At 44.6% G+C, this 23,374-nt stretch overlaps 1 protein-coding gene across 2 annotated transcripts in view; it reads right to left on the minus strand.

The window, feature by feature from the left end:
- Nucleotides 1-3,545: 3,545 nt before the first annotated feature.
- The window catches only part of tefb (TEF transcription factor, PAR bZIP family member b), a 30,802-nt gene continuing 10,973 nt past the window's right edge, over nucleotides 3,546-23,374 (minus strand). Inside the window, exons 2-5 of one of the 2 annotated variants that reach the window (XM_060904378.1) lie at nucleotides 21,449-21,587; nucleotides 10,408-10,800; nucleotides 10,083-10,303; nucleotides 3,546-7,177 (exon numbers count right to left, since the gene is read on the minus strand). In XM_060904378.1, the coding sequence (XP_060760361.1) occupies nucleotides 6,962-7,177; nucleotides 10,083-10,303; nucleotides 10,408-10,800; nucleotides 21,449-21,578 (960 nt within the window). In that variant the 5' untranslated portion in view covers nucleotides 21,579-21,587 and the 3' untranslated portion in view covers nucleotides 3,546-6,961. The remainder of the gene's footprint in view (nucleotides 7,178-10,082; nucleotides 10,304-10,407; nucleotides 10,801-21,448; nucleotides 21,588-23,374) is intronic. The other variant, XM_060904379.1, reaches the window with a different exon arrangement.

Genomic DNA, 23,374 nt, shown 5'->3' on the forward strand with positions numbered 1-23,374 from the left:
TGCGAAATCTACGCAGGAGGTTTAAAATGGTCCGTTGTTCCTGTACGGCGTGTTACACATCCTGAGGCACCAGACAGTGAAGCGAACAGGGAGACTGTCTGTGACTGAAGCACGGAGTTCGTTATTCCGCAGAATAAAATGAGGGTCCGAGGAGGAGGAGAGAATGTGTGAGGAAGAACTGTAGTTGATGTGTGTTATATGCACGTCTGGACGGCTGGTTTTGTCCTTCACCCCCTCTCCTCATCATGTCCCATAAACCTTTACTGCACTTTTATCTTCCATTATTCACCCCCCTCCCAGTCCAGGTTATGCTGCAGATAATTTGTTTTTTCTTTTCTGTCGTGCGTGTAATAATCCCTCGCTTCCGGCACTCCTTTACCTCCCCCTGTGTAATAATATCCCTCTCCCCTTCGTGCTGTTGCTCACAGCCCATATCTCACGTACCTTAGTCTCGTCCGGCTAGTTCTCCTCTCATATTTTACCCTTTGAATCCCTCTCTCTCTCTCCTCCTTTCATCCCTCTTTCCTCCCATTGTTCCTCTTCTCGTTCCTCAGCAAACTTTCCACTTCTCCTTTGTCTCCCCTCATCTATATCTCCTCATCCCTCACCTCTCCTCTAAACCATCACTGATTCCCATTGTCCCTGTCTTCCCTCGCAGTGCTCCCCTTATCTCTGTGTACTTGCCTTTCTCTTTATTCCTTTTCTCTTGTATCTGTGCATCCATCCATCACACTCTCTCTCTCTCTCTCTCTCAGGCTGTATTATGTAACCCTGCTTTTGGGGGCGAGGCTGTTTGTTATGTAACCCGTCTCACTGGTGGAATACTAATGAAACACAGACAATAGAGAAATGAACATTCTCACTAGGAGCTCTGAAGTAAGAAATAAAACACACTGTGTCCTGGCATTACAGTGAAGTAATCAACAACAGGGTGCTGTGATGAGGCTGAGTTCCTGTCACCAGCCTGAAATGGATTATTTTCTTATAACGGCATGAGTTTTATTCCTCTGACACCACAGCAGTGTGCCAACAATTATGATTACGGGTTTTTTGGGGGTGTTTTGTGTGTGTGTGTGTGTACCTTCTGTCCTTCGTTCACACACAGCTCCAGGTCACACGTTCCACCGACTGAATGTGGCGTCATCAAGAACGTCCAATCACAAAGCAAATCCTCAAGCAAGGTCAATTCGTATAAAGTCCACTTTATTTACTGTACAGGACAAAATCTGACATTACGCAACACTGACTACAAATAAAAATCAATCAATCATTACACAACACGACAACAAACGGTTAAAATAATTTTCTTTTAAAAAAAAAGTGTCATATTTAAACAAAGAGGACTGCATTTGGACAAAATGATGCCTTAATGCTACATATCGAACGATCCGGTCTCGGAGATTCATCGCCTGCTGGACGATTTTCACCGCAATTTTAAAATATAAAGCTTGACCACAAAACTAAACCATTCTTCGCCGCACTGTTGTGTTGTGTTCTCGACGTAGATATAAATATAAAGCACATTTCAGCACTGTAGAACATCGGTAAGGAGAACCAGTGATCGAAAACGGTTTAGATTCGTACGGATCGTTTTAAAAGCGGAAGGATTTCTTGAGCACGTCGTTAAGCCTCAACAGAACGCCAAGTACAAGCACGCGCCGCTTGCGTTGTGTACCTTTTTAAAACAGGAAGCAACGATGCTTCGTAGTGAAACCGAGAGGACGCTACCCGAGTCGAGAGCATCACCGGACTCGGTTATAGTCAGAATTTCGCTCCGTTTGATTTTCTGCGTCGACCCAAGATCATGACGAGGCCTTCCCCGAGCGTGCTTTTTTTTTTTTTTAAGCTCCAAAGTAAACCAGATGAAATATCCGGCGTCTGTTATTGTTTATTAACGTTAAGAAGTGGAAGCACATCATCATCATCATCGTTCTCCTGTTATTTCTATCCTTCAAAAAAAAAAACCTAAGTGAATCAAATTTTAGACTATACATAGTTCTTTAGCATTAAAACCCCACCTCGATGTGCTCAGGGCAGTGTGTCGCATGCTCTCACTCACTCTCGCTCACTCACTCACAATTCCACATCCCACTCTGGAGCCCGATCACTTCCTGTTAGACGTCAAGTGCGCTACACGGAGTGTACAAGAACTTTGCTCCATTCTCGATTGGTTATAATGAAGCTGAATTCTGAATTAACACTCATTCGACACGCTGTATGACCACGCATACCTGCTTTATGAATTTCCATTCCTGCTGTTATAATAAGCCCCACTCTCCTTGTCTGTTCTCGTCTCTTCTGCGATGGCTTTCCACTCAATTTTGGGGCGTGGCTGTAGGAATTTGTGTTATATTACATTATGTTAATGCCATTTAGCAGACGCTCTTATCCAGAGCGACATACAACATACCCAGGGCAGCGTGGCGAGCAGTTGGGAGTTCGGTGCCTTGCTCGAGGGCACTTCAGCCATTCCTGCTGGTCCGGGGACTCAAACCAGTTACCTTTTGGTCCCAAAGCTGCTTCTCTAACCTTTAGGCCGTGGCTTCCCCAGTTGGATGAACAGGTGTTCATTCATTTCAGCAACAAGAGCATGACTGAGACCAGGTGCTGATGTGGTGTAGTGGTTAGCACTGTTGCCTCACAGCAAGAAGGTTCTGGGTTTGAGCCCAGCGACCGACAGGGGCCTTTCTGTGTGGGGTTTGCATGTTCTCCTTGTGTCTCCCCCACAGCCCAAAGACATGCAGTTAGGTTAACATGGGATGGCCTTGGGTTGAAGAGCCCAAGAGTGGCGGTGCGTACGCAGCGGCTTTGCTCTCCTATGATGAACTGTACATTTGTGCAGTGACAATAAAGGCATTCTGTTCTATTCAATGTTCAGATGTTGAGGTTGAGGAGGCTCCAGTTCCATTTCCAGGTCATCCCAAAGGTCTTGAGTTCAGTTGGGGTCGAGTTGAGTCAGGGCTGCTCTGTGCAGGATGACATACGTCTCATCGATGCTGAAGCCGGTGATTTCTTGCATGTTTTTGACGTAGGTGAGTCGAGATCCTCCTCTCTTGTTACGGCCTTGCGTCGTATGGACTATAGATAGTTTTCACTGACGTCACGGCATTCCGGGGAACGCCCCCCAGCCACCATCTTGCGGGGCAAACAAAACGGACCATCGCCACTACCGGCTACGTTATCTCGGACAAATTTATGAAGTTATATAGTCAGTTTTCTAAAATAAAGGTCAATGTCGGCAAAATCAAGCAAACAGAAGTATATAGATACATTAGACGACATCTCACGACAACGGTATGCAGCCAAACTGGCCTTGATTGGGGGAATTGACCCCTACGAAGTGGACAAAGATGCATTTTCAAGTGACTATGCAGGGCTGCCAAAGCCTGAAACTGCCAAAGCCTGCTCCAAAGCCTGAAACTGACTTCATCAAACTTTAAAGGCTGTCTGATATATACAACTTTATATATTCACAGCGCGCCTTTTGTCGGATGCCGCCTGAATCGCGCAGATCCGATTTTTTTTTAGGGGGGGCGTTGGAGTGTCTGATTATAATTTCAAAGTAAATTCTGTATTAAAATCACATTTGCGCAGTCCTGCACACCGCTCGGGCTGCGCAAATGTGCGCAGCTTTCCGATTTAAACTGTTTTTTTCTCATCCTTATACTTCCTGTTTCATGGACTGTAACGGATTTGCTTATTTAGTAATTTTAATACAGAATTTACTTTGAAATTATAATCAGACACTCCAACGCCCCCCCTAAAAAAAATCGGATCTGCGCGATTCAGGCGGCATCCGCCAAAAGGCGCGCTGTTTGCATCCCAAACACAAATCAAATCATACAGAATAGACCTAAAATGTTTTTCAAAAATTACCCTTGCATGAGTGAAGCGACAAGTTTCAAATAGAAACGTGACAAACGAGCGATATTAAGTGTACATTACAATGTAAACGTACACTCAGTGGTTCCAGTTAGGCATTCTACAGAGATAGTTCACATGATGTTTTGGTTTCCAAAAACAAACTTAAACACAATTGATTGTTTATTTAAACAACTTACCACTTATAAAATGATCGGAGCAGACTTTGCTGTGTTTGGAAGGCTGATAATCCTTGCGGTTGATTCTCGCAAGCCATAGATTTCTCCTTTGTATGCTGAGTTTGTTTGCTCGCCTTCGTGCTCCCGTACAGTGGGAATTCCATAAAAGCTCTGCTTGACGTCATCATCTGACCTATTACGACAGCCGTAAATACAACAGGTGTGCACCATTGCTAGCTTTAAATAGCCTGCTTGGGTTCTTTTGAAGACTTTGTACTCGCGCGTTACAATGTGTGCTCAGTGACCCGTACGGTAAGCTTGACCCGCAAGATGGCCGCCACTAGGGAATCCCCGACTCTGTGACGTCATGTGAAAACTATCTATTCAGTTGGTCTTCGAAGCCAGTGCCCGGGGGGTGCATCACTGTCTTCCTAGGAGTATTTCTGCAAGGTTTCTCCTTTTGGTGGTATCCAGGACATATTCGAGGGCGATTCTATCAGTTCACTTGATGTTTACGATAATACCAGAACAGCTGGTGGATTGTAATCCAAAGACGCTGTGTAGAATTGTGTGCTTCTAACTTTGTGTGGTAACAGGACTGTATATAAAAGTCATGGCCTAATGGTTAGAGAAGCAAGACCAAAAGGTCACCAGATTGATTCCCTGGACAAGCAGAAATGGCTGAAGTGCCCTTGAGCAACCCGCAACTGCTCCCCAGGCTGCTCTGGGTTTGATGTACATCGCTCTGGATAAGAGCGTCTGATAAATGCCTGGAAAGTAATGTAATGTAATACAGGGTCAGTCAAAATGATGTTAACACTAATGGATTATTTTTTCTCCTGAATGTGTGGTGCGCCGTGATCGCTGCTGGCGTAACTGGGCCCTGCTTTTGTGACACCCCGACGGCGACGTCAGACGTCTACTTACAGATGGCGCAGCAGTACGCCATTGATGAACTTCCGCTATAGAGCCGATTGGTTTCTACTATTTAAGTGTTAACATAATTTTGACTACGAGTGAGATGGTCGTGTGTTCACATACTTTTGACCAAGCACACAGTTTTCTCTCTCTCTCTCTCTCTCTCAGTGCACTATGAATGAGGAAGTAGAAAAGCCATTTGGGGTCCAGCTTCAGAAAATCAATCAATAACTAACATGGAGTTTATTTTACCTAATCAATAATTTTTCTTTTTTTTTAATAGACTCCATTGTTATTGCACTCTCTCTCTCTCTCTCTCGTCCTGAGCTGATTGGTCTGTACATCCCCACAGCGCCCCCTATTGGAGAACCTAATTATCCCCCCTTTAAAAACCATAACTCTTCCTAATAACTGTCCGAGATCAGAAGTAAATATGAATTACTCTGACTGTATTGCCCTCGTTAAAAACATAAAAAGTCCATTGCACTGGTCACGGTTTATGATGAAAAAAAAAAATCCCTGCACAACACCTCGATTATACTCTTCATCACATATACATTATACAGCTATAAATTAAATACAGAGTCTGGTTTATCAGATATATCATCAGTGTTATTCTACACATCACTAACAAGACGCAGAACAACAGACATCAGTTCGAAGCTGATTAATTATTCACTGTGGTGATGTAGAATTAATTGCGTAAAGGTGATGGAAGAAGAGAATTTCGAGGACTGGCGTATTTACAAAGATTTCATGCAAAACGTTTGATAAATCATGTCCCGTTTCTTGTTTAACAGTGGCGGTGTGGAGGAAGTGGAAAAGAAGACGCTGTTGGATAAAGACTGCAGTCGTCAGTAAGAATAACAGTCCCTGCCTTAGTCTGAGAAAACACCGCTGCCTGTCGAGCTGCCCGCGTGTGGAGAAGTGCGTAAAAAAAAAAAACCCAACAACAGCTGGCTTTTCTTATCTTACAGAACCAAAAACGCACGGTGAGGATGAAAAGGGAAGAAGCTGGAGGTCAGTTATCACCCACGCACTCCGAAAAAATCGATCGAATCAATCAATCAGCTCCTCACACGCCACCATCAGGTCACGCTGGAGCATGAGCTTCACTCCAGAGGAGAAAGAAAAGGACACGGAACGTCTCCGAGCTCTCGTTAGTCCTTGTCTTCTCGTGTACGCGCGAAGAAACACCAAAAAAAAAAAAAAAAAGAGTCCAATAAGAACCAGAAACTGAAATAACAGATATTATAAGTCATCAGGTGATGCGTGGGATGTAACAGCATGGTGACTAACACTATCAGCTCAGCAATAAACTCTAAAAGTGGGTCACGACAAGACAAAGACAAAACGAGCTCACCTTCAGGAGGAGGAGCTCAAAAAGTAAAAAAAAAAAGTTAACGAGAATTACCCCCGGGGTTATTTTGTCAACCTGGTTAACGTTAGCTACCTGTCATAACCTGTTGTGAGTCATATTAAGAGCAACGTGAGGAAAACGCAGAGCTTTCCAGTGTAAAGCTCTACTCGGTTTAATATCTCCTCCGCTTTAGCACGGAACACCGAGGTTCTCAGGAATTTCTGTACGTCAGGGTCAATCAGAAAACGCTATCGGGGTTTAAAGTGTCACTTTGGGTTGGTCTGGTCGCTCGTTATTAGCTGTGCCTCATGTTCTTGTGAAGATTTAACGCAACGACTTCTGCTGTCTGAAAAGTGAAACGAGAACGCTGATCTGGATGAAGGAGGGCTTCGATGAGCAACATGTTTCGAGACGAAACTCAACGGCAGTGTTTGCAGCTCCACTCGTCAATCACCTCGTGTGTGTGTGTGTGTGTGTGTTTTGTTTTTTTACAATAAACACGAACAAGTGGCTCTTGAGATCACCGTCCCCGCCCCGGTACGCCTCCTGAAGTTACCCATGATTCCTGTGTGACAGATAGTTAGACAGATAGTGGCTGTGTCGGGAGCTGATAACCTGCCGTGTGTCTTGGTGAGATCTGTCCTTACAGAGGGCCGTACTTGGCCTCGTAGAGAGCCATGATCTTCTTGCAGCGGCTGCAGTTCTTCCTGAGCTCGGCCACTTCCTGCCGCAGTGCCGCGTTTTCCCGCTCCAGGAAGCTGGCTCGCACGGCGATCTGGTTCTCCTTTAGGCGCCGCGCGTCCCGGGAACGCTTCGCCGCCAGGTTGTTCTTCTTCCTCCTCGACCAGTACTTCTCATCCTGTCAGCGAGAAAAGAAAAAAAAAAAACAGGGATGAGGGAAGGAGTGAAGTCCTTCTCAGACAAAAGAAACCCGAGATACCACGACAACCTCCAGGTGTGTGTTTAATGCAGAAACGAGCTTCACGTCAGAGCTGAGTTCAAGTTCCCTCCTGCAGTTTTTCTACTTCCTGATTACCTAATTAAAAAAAGTTAATAAATAAGAAACCCGGACCCTGATCTGCTTTGTGAATAAATATGTACGCAGATGACTTTTGACCTCGAATCCATACTGACTGTCAGGAAGCGGCGCAGTTCAGAAAATCTAGGACGACCGGGAAGCTGAACACAGCTCATATCTTTATCCAGGGAACGAGAGCCAAACACAACAACCACCATCTGTCCAACACTCCGTGTAAACAGGTCCAGATCGCAAACCAAACGCGGTCCAAAAACGCGCTGAAATCCAAAACTGAGGAAACTGGGGCATGGAACTCAAGAGAACACAAACACACACGCTGATTATTATCTCGAAAGACTTCACAGCTGCACGCTACACCTCCTGAACGAGAGGAAACTAGAAGCTAAACAGATGTTCACAGCACAACGGATCTCGACCCGTCACGCCGAGTTATTCTGAAAAGCGCATAATGAACTACAACTAATTAATATTCATGTTCATATTAATATTCATGTTGATGCCACTAAATAACAACAGGTTTGTTGGTTATAATCATGTGCTTGTGACTGAAACTAAGACGTGCTTTAAGACAGAGGATAAATCAGTGAATAAGGAGCTGAAGTATTGTATACGCTCCCTGGACACTTTATTAGGAACACCCAGGATACACTACCGTTCAAAAGTTTGGGGTCAACCAGACAATTTTGTGTTTTCCATGAAAAGTCACACTTTTATTTACCACCATAAGTTGTAAAATGAATAGAAAATATAGTCGAGACATTTTTCTGGCCGTTTTGAGCATTTAATCGACCCCACAAATGTGATGCTCCAGAAACTCAATCTGCTCAAAGGAAGGTCAGTTTTATAGCTTCTCTAAAGAGCTCAACTGTTTTCAGCTGTGCTAACATGATTGTACAAGGGTTTTCTAATCATCCATTAGCCTTCTGAGGCAATGAGCAAACACATTGTACCATTAGAACACTGGAGTGAGAGTTGCTGGAAATGGGCCTCTATACACCTATGGAGATATTGCACCAAAAACCACACATTTGCAGCTAGAATAGTCATTTACTAGGGCTGTAACGATATGCGTATCGAAATCGAAATCGCGATACGCAGAGCCACGATCCGTATCGCGATACAAGAAGGCAGAATCGCGGTACACCCTTTCAAACTTCTCCTCAGCCCAAAAACAGAGGCGCTTCCAAACTTCAATTTATGAATACTTTACTTTTTATTTAAATTACATTTTAAACTTACTTAAATTACTTTTATTTTTTATATCTATTAGTAAGGCGTTTTTTCGCCGACCTGCAACAATCTTCTGCGAGTCACGCAACGTCCACACTCGCCACTGGCAGAGCATTCATTTCTTTTAAGCGGTCGCCATTCTGGTTGCGACGCGGGGAGCAAATCTGTAAACAAGCAGCTCATTGGCTGGCTAGGTGTGCCACAAGCCAATCACAATCACTTGACCGGAAAGGCATGCAGTGTTGCCAGATTGGGCAGGTTTAGGTGCTTTTTGGCAGGTTTTGAACATATGTTGGGGTGGAAAACGTTAGCAATATCTGGCAACAATGAAGGCATGTCTGCTTGGGCGGAAGCCTTCTGCGGCAGTTACATTTTGACACGCGAGCAACGTTTCACCATAAAAATTCCGTAATTTCCATCTGTTTTCTGCGATCACAGAAAATCATTGGCCCTATGAGAGTGAGACAGTGAGAGAGCCCCCCCCCCCCAAAAAAAAATCTTAACGGATTTACACGATTTGGAAAAATGACTTTTTCAGAACCGAAAAAAACAGAGCTTCCGGCTCAACAGTATTATTTTGAGAAATAAAACAATCTTTGGATATACATTTGTTCATTTTTGCATACATATTACTCATTCTCTGCAGTGATCTGAATTATTTGTTATTAAATAGTTAATGTAAGTAAGTAAATGTTAATAAGTCAAATTTACTACTTTAAAAAAACATTTTTAAAAAAATCGTGGGCGTATCGAATCGTGGGTCAAAAATCGCGATACGAATCGAATCGTGAGTTGGGTGTATCGTTACAGCCCTATCATTTACCACATTAGCAATGTATAGAGTGGATTTCTGATTAGTTTAAAGTGATCTTCATTGAAAAGAACAGTGCTTTTCTTTCAAAAATAAGGACATTTCAAAGTGACCCCAAACTTTTGAACGGTAGTGTATGGTGGGGGGGGGGGGACTGTGTGACTTTCTTTCTTTCTTTCTTTCTTTCTTTCACTGGGGCATGGGTGTCAGTTTGAGCCAGATGGAATGAACTCTGAGTCTTTCAGAAACCGCTGATCTCCTGGGGTTTTCACACAACAACAGTCTATAGAGTTTACACAGACGGAATGGTGCGAAAAACAAAAAACAACCATCGAGCGAGTGAGAGTTCTGTGGGCGGAAAGTAAACAAACGCCTTGCTGATTAGAGCGCTCGGAGGAAAACGGACAGACTGGTTCAGGAAGTATATAGTAACGCATATAAATCACTCTTTGCAACCGTGGTGAGCAGAAAAGCGTCTCAGCATGCAACAGAGAGAGAAGAACACATCGGGTTCCACTCCTGCAGCCAAGAACAGGGATCTTAGAATCAAGAACATGTTTCTATTAAAGTGGCCAGTGAGCGTGTACTAGAGCGCGGTGCTAGTTGTAATAAAGCAGCGAGTAACTCCGTTCTGCTCTGGTGAATCCGTGTCCAGAACATGTTTAGGAAGTGTTAGAAAAGCACCTTGGCGTCCTCGGGAATGAACACCTTCTTGGCCTTCTTGATCATAGGCTGCGGTTTGAGCTCGTCCTCGGTGAAGCGGTGTTTGCGCGGGTTGAACAGCTCTCCTCCTGGAATGCTGGACAGCACCAGGTCCGCTGGGTCCGGCTGGAAGTTTACGCTCACCTCGATCTCCTCCGGGTTGACAGGAGATGGCGTGGCGCGCTCGGGTTTAACGTTGGGCTCTAGAGCACACGACACCATCTTAATGATCACAGCTTTACGTTTGTTAACGTTCCTGAGGTCTCATTTATGGTACAGATTTATAAAGAATCGTGTGTGTGTTCACCTGTGGCATTCTCGGTCACCTGCAGCTCACTCTCACACCCCTTGTCTTCTCCTTTAATCTTCTGCGCTTCTGCGGCTTTTTCCGTTTCCTTGGGCGGCTGCGGGACGACCGCAGAGACTTCTGGGACCGCGGGGGAACCCTGAGCCTCCTGCTCCAGGCTCTTGTGCAGCTCCTCCTCCAGAGCTGCAGGAATTTGGTTCTCCAGCAGGAACTCGTCCAGGTCCATGTACTCCAGGTGGAAGTTCTCGCCGTCGTACGGGATGGTCTTGTCCCAGATTGTGGGAGTGAGCGAGGCTGAAACTCCGCCCGCGCTGCCGCCAGATCCGCCGCCGCCGCCTCCATCTCCACAAGCCTCCCCGTCACTGACGGAGCCCAGCTTCTCCTTCTCTATCTCTGCGAAGGACAAAGAGCAAGAAGGTCTGTGGTAGAACGTGTGCTTTATGGAGTTATAATAATTAAACTACACCTTTTATAAGTTTACACAATTCACCTCATAATGTATTAAGTTACAGGGACGTGCTGTTACAGGAAAATAATCAACAACAAGGTGGTGTGATGAAGCAGAGTCACGGTGTTTGATTCCTTTTAGACCACAGCAACTAATCGGTCATACTTTTTATCCATCTGTAGTTACATTTAGGCCGAATCCCATTTCACCCCTTGGACCAACCCCTTGGCCCTTCCCCTCCATTTTGCGCGTTCACGTGAAGGGGTAGGGGTATCCCAATCCCAGTTAACGCGGAGGGGTAGGGGAAGGGGTAGGGCTTCTGTACCCCTCCAAACGGAGATTTTCCTGGAGCTGACTCCGAACGAAGGGGTTTGAGTGATTTCCCACAATGCCATGCGGATTTCAGCGAGATTTCATGCGGATTTAAGAAAGATGGCGGTTCCCGCGGCGAAAGATTGTCATAAATGTATTTTCTCCATTATTTACGTGTTTTAAGTTGTTATCCAGAGGAAACACGCCGCTTGATTCGCTTTCGAGCTGAGAATGAGCAGCGATTTCTGAAATCCAAGCTGCTGCTAAAAAGCTTTGGGAGTGAGTATTGTTTTCGGTTGCTTGACTGCGTACGTTTTGTTCTGTTATTCTCGCTTTTATTGTTTACATGAGTGTTCTGACACCTCATTCTGTCGGATGTGGTGCACGAAGCGCCAAAGATATCCCATTCAGTGGTGTTAGTTAACAAATCACACCCTGCCAGCAGAGATTTCTGGCTCTGACTGTAGCGGCTGGTCGCAGCCAATGACGCATTTGGTCGCGTTTTGCTAACGTAAACGCTGACGGAGGTACGCGATGACGTATGCGATCGTTGAAGGGCTATCCCAATACGTAAGGGTTGAATTTCAAGCCCTATCCCTTGTAGCTCAGTTTCAAGGGGAAGGGCCAAGGGGAAGGGGGAGGGGAAGGGGGAGGGGTAGGGGTAGAAATTAGAATTGGGATTGGGCCTTAGTGCTATGGAATGTCCACAAAGCAAGATTGCTCTTGTTATAAACAGCTAGAACCAGTCTTTCTTTCTTTCTTTCTTTCTTTCTTTCTCTGGAAGTTAATAAGACGTGTCAAAGTTGCAGCTCTTCCTCCGACTGATACAAAGTGCTGATCTAAAGCCAGATCAATACTGAAAGGTATCTAAACATGTCCGCCGTGTCCCAAACAGTAGGATTCACGTCATTAAAGGTGCCTTAAGCAAAAGTATTCTCTCTCCCCCTCCCCCCACCCCACCCCTTTTTGAAATTAAAATCAGCATCACGCACAGCTCTGCTAAACAACCTGCTCCCGGCTCACTCGGACGCCTTTCCTCCTGAGCGAACGTGACCTAAACGAACAGGAATCAACGAAATTACCTCATCCCAACCCTATAATTATAATCTTCCCGTCACCTCGACCTCTACGCCCACTGCTGTAAAGGCGTGTCTCTGGTTAATTACCCTGCATTCGCACTCATAACAGGTGTTTAAATACAAGGTGTTTAAAACACTTCAGTGCTTGTGCGCTGTTACACCATCTTTTCAAATCAAACCAGCTGGACGTGACAAATCAGCAATCGAGAACACGCGCAAAAAAAAAAAAAACGTTTCTTATTTTGCGATTTTGATTCGAAAAACAAAAAAGCGTCTTCTTTCTGAATCGGTTTTCCAGCACTCACGCTGTCAATAAAAAGTCATTTACACGGCTGGAAATACACTGCTGTCTATCATTCGGAAAAGAGATCACATCACATCGTATCATACAAGTGTTTCCGAGTCTATACTGACAAATACTTCAGCTGGGAGCGACAAATTAAAGCAGTCCATAGCAAAACATCCGAATCGTATGTAAACTAAAATGTTTTATTAAAGGGGAACTGAAGGCATATTTTTTATTATCAAAATTCTATTTCTCATTTTATTAAATATCAGAACACATTTTTGATCGCCATTTTGCCGCTGCTGTAGCAAGTTCTGAGTGTTTGAAATATGCTCTGTAATATATCAGTCCATATGTCAAAGCAATGGGCGTGAACAAGATTCGTTGAGACCTGTGCGAGACATCGTAGGACGGAAGTAAAACGTACAGCGGAAATCAAAGTGACCGACATCTGCCAGCGTTCCCTGTGTCCGAAATCACTCACTCGTTCACTACTCCCTATATAGGGAATTACTCTATACAGTGAGCTCAGTGGTAAAATGAAAAAACGCTTTCGGACACTAGTCCGTCATGCTGATATTTACATCATTACTGTCGCACAATTAAAACGTGCAGTCGGCTGGTGGGTTTCAAAATAATAAATACATGCGTGTGTTTTTGTGATAAATCCATATTATACTGAGCGCATTTCCCACATTAATCAATACAAAGTACCTGCAGCTTTCAGTTCTTTTAAATCAAGGCTGAATCCTTTCTTCTTTGCGGCTGACTTTTATTAAATCAAATTTGAGACTTTTAATTTGATTTCTTTCAGCGCGCCCTCTTTCGAATGCTGATGTAAATCGACCCGGAAGTTTTGTTTGTTTTGATAGCAATCAGGAATGTTTGAAAAAAGTCGGCAGTAATCGTCATTTAAACTCGTTTTTGTGCAAGATTTCATTTGGAAAACAGTTTTCAAAACGGCGGCGCTGACACCTGGCAGACACTTGACGTTTCGAAGTCTCGCACAAGTCTCGTGAAGATCGCGCGGATAAGCGACGCCTGCCGTGGACCAAACAAACTAAATTCAACACGGCTAAAAACCCAATAGGCCGATAAGTCTCATATTTAATTGCAATTAGTTGCCAATACGAGTCACGATATAAGGTTACTAAAACCCAAAACGTCAATGAATAACACGTTAATTAAGAAATAAAGCAAGTTTAAAAATGACTTCAGTTCGCCTTTAATCTGAAGACTTTAACAGAGGTTTATTATTTTTTTAATTTACCCATATTTATCTTACGGTATTTTGGCAAGGGGTCGTACTGATCCTATAAATCCAACCTAACTACGATTTCAACAATCGTCGGCTGCCCATCGCTAGCAATGATGATTGTTTCATTAGGATGCGCAGAAACGCAGATGGGCCATGAGGCCTGCACCAGAGCGACAGAGTCGCCTGCAGCGGCGGCACCAACAGTCCGGCCGAGCCACCATGGAAATTCGTGAGCTCTCGTATACTATTCTCCTCTCCTAATGAAGCACCTTGTACAGTAAGGTAAGACTAGCGAGGTCGTGCCCCCATCATGTCGTCTCTCTGGACCTTCAAACCTGATGCACAAAAGTCGCACAGACATGACGGTATGGACGTTTCCCCGCAGTGACGACTGACTTGCCGAGTGAGTGATGCCATCCGTTGGCCATTTGAGTGGCTCTTTCGCATCCCATCTGGTGGTGCACCATTGACCCTGTTGGGTTCATCTGCCACACTGTACTGAAAAGCACCCTACTGCCAGCGCCTTACTGGTGATGTACTATTGAACCCATAGCTGGAACCCAGGCAGGTGCTACCACTCCGGGTCACAGCAGACCTGGGAGTGATAGTGGTTAAGGGGTAACTCCACTTTCCCCAATACTCAAGTCCTCTTGGACCCGAGACTCACCACCGGTTCCAGTTTAAAGTCAAACTCAGGACTAGGATTTCAACGACACAAAATAAGTGTCTCATCTCATCTCATTATCTCCAGCCGCTTTATCCTTCTACAGGGTCGCAGGCAAGCTGGAGCCTATCCCAGCTGACTACGGGCGAAAGGCGGGGTACACCCTGGACAAGTCGCCAGGTCATCACAGGGCTGACACATAGACACAGACAACCATTCACACTCACATTCACACCTACGCTCAATTTAGAGTCACCAGTTAACCTAACCTGCATGTCTTTGGACTGTGGGGGAAACCGGAGCACCCGGAGGAAACCCACGCGGACACGGGGAGAACATGCAAACTCCACACAGAAAGGCCCTCGCCGGCCACGGGGCTCGAACCCAGGACCTTCTTGCTGTGAGGCGACAGCGCTAACCACTACACCACCGTGCCGCCCACAAAATAAGTGTGTTAGAAATATTTTCTTTGCCAGTGTGAGGGAACGTATCGCTCCTTTATATAATATAATAATAATAATAATCCTTGGAATTGTAACTTTTGAGAAGATTTTGAAAATGAATGTGTCTGTATACAGTATACTGGCACATAAAATTGTAAATAATAACTCATTAGTTCCTAAAACATTTAGAACTCTGCTCAGGATGGCGAACGAACAACAGATTTTCAGCTCGGGGGGACATCGTTCGTCCACCTGCCGAGACAAATCATGGTCGATTTTGCTTTCAGTTTTCCGTCTCCAAAGTGTGGGAAGGAAGGAATTCCCACAAGAATCAGGAACTTCTGATCACTTCCATTCTTTAAAATCAGCCTTAAAGTCACATCTTACTTTAAATCAACAATATGCATTTCTTTCTCTATACCCTAAAAAATGTTATTATGATGCGTTATAGGCTCAGTGCGAGTGTGAGTGTGTACAGAGCTGTGTATTTAGTCGCAGTGTATATTTGTATAGTTCTCTTGTTCTAACAAAAACAATAATTGTGATGTGACATGGCTGGCTGTTGACATGAGAGTTTATACTGTTTAACCAGCCACACCCACTTTACATCAATAACTGTAGGAACTATTGTTTGCAAATTCAGACAGCGTCGTCTAGGTGGTGTACGGATCGTCAGCACGAAACAGCAGCGTGTCGGGTCACAAGTACAAACGGGTGACAAACAAAAGGAATAAAGAGCTCTTTTAGGACAAGTACAGATTCGACCAGCCTGTGGAGACGTGCGTCCTGTAGTGCACTACATAGGTGTACCACAACATAGACACTAGAGGTGTGACGATTCAGTTTTTTCACGACTTGATTCACGAGTTTGATCTTCCGATCCAATCTGAATTGAATCACGATTCATTTTTTTTGTCCTCTGATTTGCATCAGTTAGAAAACATTGTCGATATTCTGTTAACCTAGAAATGTACAGCAATAAGAAACAAACAAGTCGCGTTGCCTTTAGAGTCTTTATTCAGACTCCAGTCACTCTCCGACTTCCAGGCAGAAATCGTTTCTGCTTCTTAAACATGTCCGGTACAGATGTAGTGGTCTCACTTGAAGTCTCAGATTCAACTCATTGACTTTTTTTTCCAAGGTACTTTTATTAATTTTTAGATTATACAAAATACAATTTTAAATACAGTTTAATATCGTCCAACACACAACCCTACCCCTTTGCACCGTCCCAAATGTAAAACATTACACATCATATTAAGTACGATAAACAATTGTAGAAGACACAAAAAGAACCACGAGTTCAGAAAAAGGAAAAAATAATAATTGAGAAAAAGAGGGGAAGGGGGGGTTACATCTATACATTTAATATGTCTGACGCGTCCATCTTTTCTACCTGATCCAGAACTGGTTGCCAGATTGCGTAAAATTTAAGAACACAGCCGCTTGTAGCATAACAAATTTTCGATGATCCATAAAAACTCTAATCCATATACGGAAAGTTGGAGGGGATCTTTCTTTCCATTTCAGCATTACAAGTCTCCTAGGCGGCACGGTGGTGTAGTGGTTAGTGCTGTCGCCTCACAGCAAGAAGGTCCGGGTTCGAGCCCCGGGGCCGGCGAGGGCCTTTCTGTGTGGAGTTTGCATGTTCTCCCCGTGTCCACGTAGGTTTCCTCCAGGTGCTCCGGTTTCCCCCACAGTCCAAAGACATGCAGGTTAGGTTAACTGGTGACTCTAAATTGAGCGTAGGTGTGAATGTGAGTGTGAATGGTTGTCTGTGTCTATGTGTCAGCCCTGTGATGACCTGGCGACTTGTCCAGGGTGTACCCCGCCTTTCGCCCGTAGTCAGCTGGGATAGGCTCCAGCTTGCCTGCGACCTTGTAGAACAGGATAAAGCGGCTACAGATAATGAGATGAGATGAGATGAGAAGTCTACTGGCCAGGAGTGTAGCAAAAGCTATTATATGCTTGCCACTTTTGTTGAGACGGAGATCCCGCGGTACTGTGCCAAATATTGCTATTATGGCATGGGGCTCTATGAATGTTCCTAGCATGTCGGAAAAAATGAAATATATCTTCCCAAAAGTCTGTTAATTTTGGGCAAAGCCAAAACATATGTGATAAAGTCGCTGGTGTTGTTCCACAGCGATCACCGTTAGGGTTGAAATTTGGTACAAATTTGGCCAATCTTGCTTTAGACCAATGCAATCTATGCACAGTCTTGAATTGTACGACTTTATGTTTATGAGGATGAGTGTATCTTATCTAATGTTGGCTGCCCGATGTCTTCAGAAAGTTCTCTATCTAATTCTTCCTCCCATTGTCTTTTTAAACGTGTCAGGGATTCTAAATTGTAAGAGTTGAGTAAAGTATAGATTTTCGTTGATGTTTAGATGCGGATTCTTCACAAAACTTCAGTTTCACATCAATCTCGACTGGTGGATGGTGCCGCCGAATGATTCTGCGTATTAGTGGCGTTGCCATGATGATGAAGCGTCGACTCGCACGGCTTATAAAATACTCGTTTTCTGTCACGAGGCAGTAAGAAATGCCGCCAAACTGGGCTTTTAAAATCCGGTGGCTTCAGGAACTCAGAGTCGTCCGCCATGTTGTTCACAGAGCAACGTGTGTTCTCGCAAGATCGCTATAGCAACCAAAAACATGGCTGCACCCACGTACAGCTCCGGATACCGAATCGAATTTTTAATATTAAAATTATGCCGTTTGTCGAAATTTGTTATGCATCTAGAGTTATCAGGATGAAATAAGGTATTGTCAGTGAATCGTGATTCATTAAATCTTAAGTGATTTTTGAATCGCGGTTGAAATGGATCGATAGATTGGGGATTGATTCATCGTCACACATCTAACGGACGCCAGAATCAAGGACTTTCGATGCATTCTCCAACATGGTGACTGTTGAGCAATAAACAAGTCAAGTTTATTTGTATAGCGCTTTTTACAATAGACATTGTCGCAAAGCAGCTTTACAGAATTTTAATGACTTTAAACACGAGTTAATTTTATCCCTAATCTATCCCCAATGATGAAGCCTGTGGCAACAGTGGCAAGGAAAAACTCCCGCAGATGACGTGAGGAAGAAACCTTGAGAGGAACCAGAATCAAAAGGGAACCCATCCTCATTTGAGTGATAACAGACAACATGATTATAACAGTTTTAACATGGTCAGTTTTGTTGATGTTATAAACTCTTCATTGATGGAAACTTGAGTGCAAAACTGTTCATGACGACTGCAGTCCTAAAGTTAGCAAGTCAACTGAAGTCCTCAGCCATAAAACCATTACTGTAAGAGTCCAGAGCGTCTTCCAAGTGCGACTTTCAACTGTCCATATGGGGCCGTCCTCCTCCACAGGAGCGATGTGATCAGCTCTGAACAATGAACAAAGACGGCACTTTCCCTAGACAGGGGAAACACTGACACGTGCAGGACAGGAGGTACTCCGCGACTCACGGTTGGGGATTTTTTGTGATAACTTGGGCTCAAGCAAGTCTGTCGGTCCCATGACTTTGATTTAAAGCACATAATAGAAACATAAATCTATTCCAGTTGCACAAACAGAAACAAAAGCAAACAGAAAAAAAGTGTCGGTGCAGACCGTACCAGAACTGAACCAATATTACAGTAACTCCAGTCAAAAAGATTTTTTGCTAGCTATGTTGCAAGAGTCTATTCGAACATAGTAACGAGGCGAGTGACCGCTCGTTCTATATACGTGTTTTCTGATATAACAACATCATAATGTCAGAGATTGGGAGAAGGAAAAACAGGATAACGGAGTATCTGTACTGGGTTAGATGGTAATTCAGAAATAAGAATAATTATTCTATCCACATTGCTCATATCCAGTGCATCGCACACTCTGATTGGCTACTCTACTACTAGGATATCAGTTCATATACTGCGAGTAGAGAAAAACAAAATGGCGGCGCACATCGTACATGGATTATAGACAACTCGGTGCTACGCGACTCGTCAGCTATCAGCTCATGTACGACTCGATTTTGTGGAATAACTTAATTATCTCATTACAGTGGCACCTGTGAAGGGGTGGGATACATTAGGCAGCAAGAAAGAGAACAGCCAGTTCTTGAAGAAGTTGATGGAAAAATGAGAAATGTAAGGATCTGAGCGACTTTGACAAATTGTGACGGTGAGATGACTGGGTCTGACTGAGCATCTCCAAAATGGAACATCTTGTGAGGTGTTCCCGGTATGCAGTGGTTAGTACTGAACAAAAGTGGTCCAAGGATCCGAAGGACAACCGGTGAACCGGCGACATGGTCATGGGTATTGAAGGCTCATTGATTTGCATGGAGCACGAAGGCTAGCCCATATACTAATATGGTCCAATCCCACAGAAAGGTGTCAGGATTGCAATTGTATTCCCAGTTACAAGATGGCCAAAGAACACAGGGTGGTCAATGCAAGCGTTTTAAAGACAGACAGTCTCAAGAGATGCGACATTGATAATTGGGAACATCTGGCCTTAGACCGTTCTGGCTGGAGGCGCCTCATGGCAGTTGGCACCCAACACCGCGAAGTAAGCCTACGCCAAGAAGGAAGGAACGGCAGAGCAGTAACAGCGCTTCCCTTCCTCCAGGGACCACGACAACCTGTCCACACTGTCACAGGACTCTCAGGTTGAGGATTGGCGTCTTAAGTAATCTGCGGGTCTGTAAACAACAGGAGAACCATCCTACTCATTCGAGTGACGATAATGATGGTCCAATCCCACAGAAAAGTGTCAGCATTAACTTTTTCAGCAGTGTGTAATGACAGTAGCTCTTCTTTGGGATTGGACCAGGCAACTCAATGAGCCTTTGATACCCACGACCTTGTCACTGGTTCACCGGTTGTCCTTCGGATCCTTGGAACAGTTTTGTTCGGTACTAACCACTGCATACCAGGAACACCTTACAAGATGTGCCATTTTAGAGATGCCCTGTCAGACCCAGTCATCTCAACATCACAATTTGTCAAAGTCACTTAGATCCTTATATTAAGAAGAAGAAGAAACCTTTATTTGTCACATGCACACTTCAAGCACAGTGAAATTCATCCTCTGCATTTAACCCATCTGAAGCAGTGAACACATGCACACACACACCTAGAGCAGTGGGCAGCCACGCTACAGCACCCGGGGAGCAGTCAGGGGTTCGGTACCTCGCTCAAGTCTGTGAAGATTCTCAGTCATCCAGGTCATAGTAAACTGTGGGTGGGAAAAGAGAGCAACTGGACTTGCTTGAAGATTCTTGAAGATGTTTCACCTCTTATCCGAAAGGCTTCTTCAGTTCTGTCTGACTAATAGGGAGTATCAGGTATTTATCCTCTCATGGATGAAAAGCAATCCTAAGGTGTCGTTGAGTCATCCTGTTGGTGTGGGTCACTGGGGCTGGGTGTGAACGGCCTAGAGAGTCGTTGGGGTGATCAATGGATTGTTGGCTCTCTCACTGAAAACAACAATCCATTGATCATCCCAACAACCCAGCCCAAGGCCGCCCCACATTAACCTAACTGCATGTCTTTGGACTGTGGGGGAAACTGGAGCACCCAGAGGAAACCCACGCAGACACGGAGAGAACATGCAAACTCCACACAGAAAGGCCCTCACTGGCCACTGGGCTCGAACCCAGGACCGTCTTGCTGTGAGGCGACAGTGCTAACCACTACACCACCGTGCTGCCCCCACCATTATTTGCCCATTTTTATGCCTCCGCCACCTTAAGGTGCAGGAGGCATTATGTTTTCGGGTTGTCCGTCTGTCCATCCGTCCGTCCGTGCGTCCGTCCCGAAACCTTGTGAACACGATATCTCCAAGTCAAATGAAAGGAATTTCACCAAACTTTCACCATTTGTGCATTTGGGGACAAAGATAAACTGATTAGATTTTGAGATCAAAAAGTCTAAGGTCAAGGTCACTGTGAGGTCAAATGTCCATCCCCAAATCAGAACTTAATAAGGCGTGTAGTCTACCAGGCGGAGGCATCCCCATCGACGCCGTTGGCGTCGAGTTCTATCTAGTTCCTGCTTCCAACACATCAACTTCTTCAGGAACTGACTGTTCTCTTTCTTGCTGCCTAATGTATCCCACCCCTTAACAGGTGCCACTGTAATGAGATAATTCCACAAAATCGAGTCGTACATGAGTCGCGTCGCACCATCACAGTCTGGCGCTCGGATCCTCCTGCTTCGAACTTCTTCATGAACCGATCAAGAGCTCCAGGAATGGGGAAAACAGTATTTAAGTTATGATGATTTTTTATTTCGAGAGAGATGGAGTATATTTGACCTGTCTAAAAAAGAAAGCAAACCTGAAGAACATTCTGTTCTTGAAACCTGAGACCTTGTCCCACCTTGTTCCTGAAGGTTAGTGAGATCGAATTTCAGTGTTCAGAAGGCAGACATGAAGACCAGCAGGCTTTACTTTCTGTTTATCTCCTGAAGCTGCATGACCAGCCTGGGACCTGCTCCTGGACACTAGATACTCCACAGATCACTAAAACAAACACATAAGCTTTTAGTCCTCACCATCATCTCCGTCGTCGAGTATATTAGGCGGAAGGATGTCCATGATCTTCTTCAAAACTAAAGGCAAAGGCTTCTGAGCGCCGCTGTTGCCAGGAGCAACGGAGAGAGAAACCGCCGTCTGTCCGGACATAACTCAGCACTGGGGGACAGGGTCAAGAAAATAACACCAAAACAAACAAACAAACAAGCAAACCACACAGTGAAAACGCCGATGATAAAAGCCGGGGTCTTACATTACTCTCATAACAACACAACACAACACAACAGCTCCTTCATTATCTCGCTCACATTTGCATACTGATCAACATATTCATACCGCGTAAGCGCAAGCCAAACGCTCATTGGTGGAAAAAATGAATACTAATGAGACCGAGGACGCCTATTGGTCAGCGTAGAGACAGCGTGAGATTTTTTTTTTTTTTGCTTTTTTTTTTTGGAGCTCAGATAGTGTCAGGAATAAATTAACAGTTTAATTATGTATGTTTGTAAAAGTATTTTTTAAATAATATATATACCGAACTTGTTAATTTGTTTCCGGACGTGTTTGTGCGCGTCGTTTCATAAACACGTACTGCGCATGTCTGGCAGGATCACGTGACCAGAAGCTGTCGTCACATGCTGAGCGCGTGGACTTGAGCGTGCTTCTGCAGCGCCACCATTACTGCAGTGTAATGCATTATTACACACTATTACACTATTCTATTCGTGTTATAACACACACACACACTCTTTTTGTTTTGTACAGAATTTAATTTGATCCAACATTTCCACACAGCCTTCCTTATAGGTCCACGGAAATGACGTCACTTCTTTTCTAATAAGCTGTACTGCCTAGTTTCTGAAATTCATCTCATCTCATTATCTCTAGCCGCTTTATCCTGTTCTACAGGGTCGCAGGCAAGCTGGACTATCCCTATCCCAGCTGACTACGGGCGAAAGGCGGGGTACACCCTGGACAAGTCGCCAGGTCATCACAGGGCTGACACATAGACACAGACAACCATTCACACTCACATTCACACCTACGGTCAATTTAGAGCCACCAGTTAACCTAACCTGCATGTCTTTGGACTGTGGGGGAAACCGGAGCACCCGGAGGAAACCCACGCGGACACGGGGAGAACATGCAAACTCCGCACAGAAAGGCCCTCGCCGGCCACGGGGCTCAAACCCAGGACCTTCTTGCTGTGAGGCGACAGCGCTAACCACTACACCACCGTGCCGCCCCTAGTTTCTGAGATTTTTCAAGTCGTCTTCTTTCTTCTTCTGGCTGCTCCTGATTAGGGGCCGCCGCAGCAGATCTTTCGTCTCCGTTACTCGCTGTCTTCCGCATCCTTCTCTACCACTTTCATGTCCTCTCTCGCCACCCTCAACATTCTCCTTCCAACATGCTCTGCATCTCTTCTCAGGATGTGCCCATACCATCTCAGACCCCGTCCACACGTAGCCGGGTATCTGCTAAATCGAAGATATTTTTCTACGTTTTGGCCTGTCATCCACATGAAAACACATCAAAAACAAATATTTAAAAAAACTCCGGGCAAAGTGAAGATTTTTGAAAACTCCGTGTATGCCTTTTCGTGTAGACAGAGATAACCGGAGTTTTGCGTTTTAGAACGTCACAATCTGCGCCAAAAAAATGACAACAAATCTGCCCTGACGTCAAACGTGCGACCTTTGTTTACTGCAGAAGCCAGATTAAGCATGGACAAAGAGTAATGGATCGGAGTAGCGCCTTGAAAGCGTTAATTATTGTGCAGGTGCTATTTACATGTTTAATTTTAGAAGCCCAACTACTGCTCCAAAAACAGGGTCAATATGTCCACATATTTGCTTTGACAAGATTCCCAATCAACGTTTTCTTGCGTCTTTTGAAGTTTATACTCCAAAATTGTGTTTAGAAGCAATTCTGTCTCCGAGTCTGTC

This window comes from Neoarius graeffei, chromosome 22 (assembly GCF_027579695.1).
Source record: "Neoarius graeffei isolate fNeoGra1 chromosome 22, fNeoGra1.pri, whole genome shotgun sequence".
Classification (NCBI taxonomy): domain Eukaryota; kingdom Metazoa; phylum Chordata; class Actinopteri; order Siluriformes; family Ariidae; genus Neoarius; species Neoarius graeffei.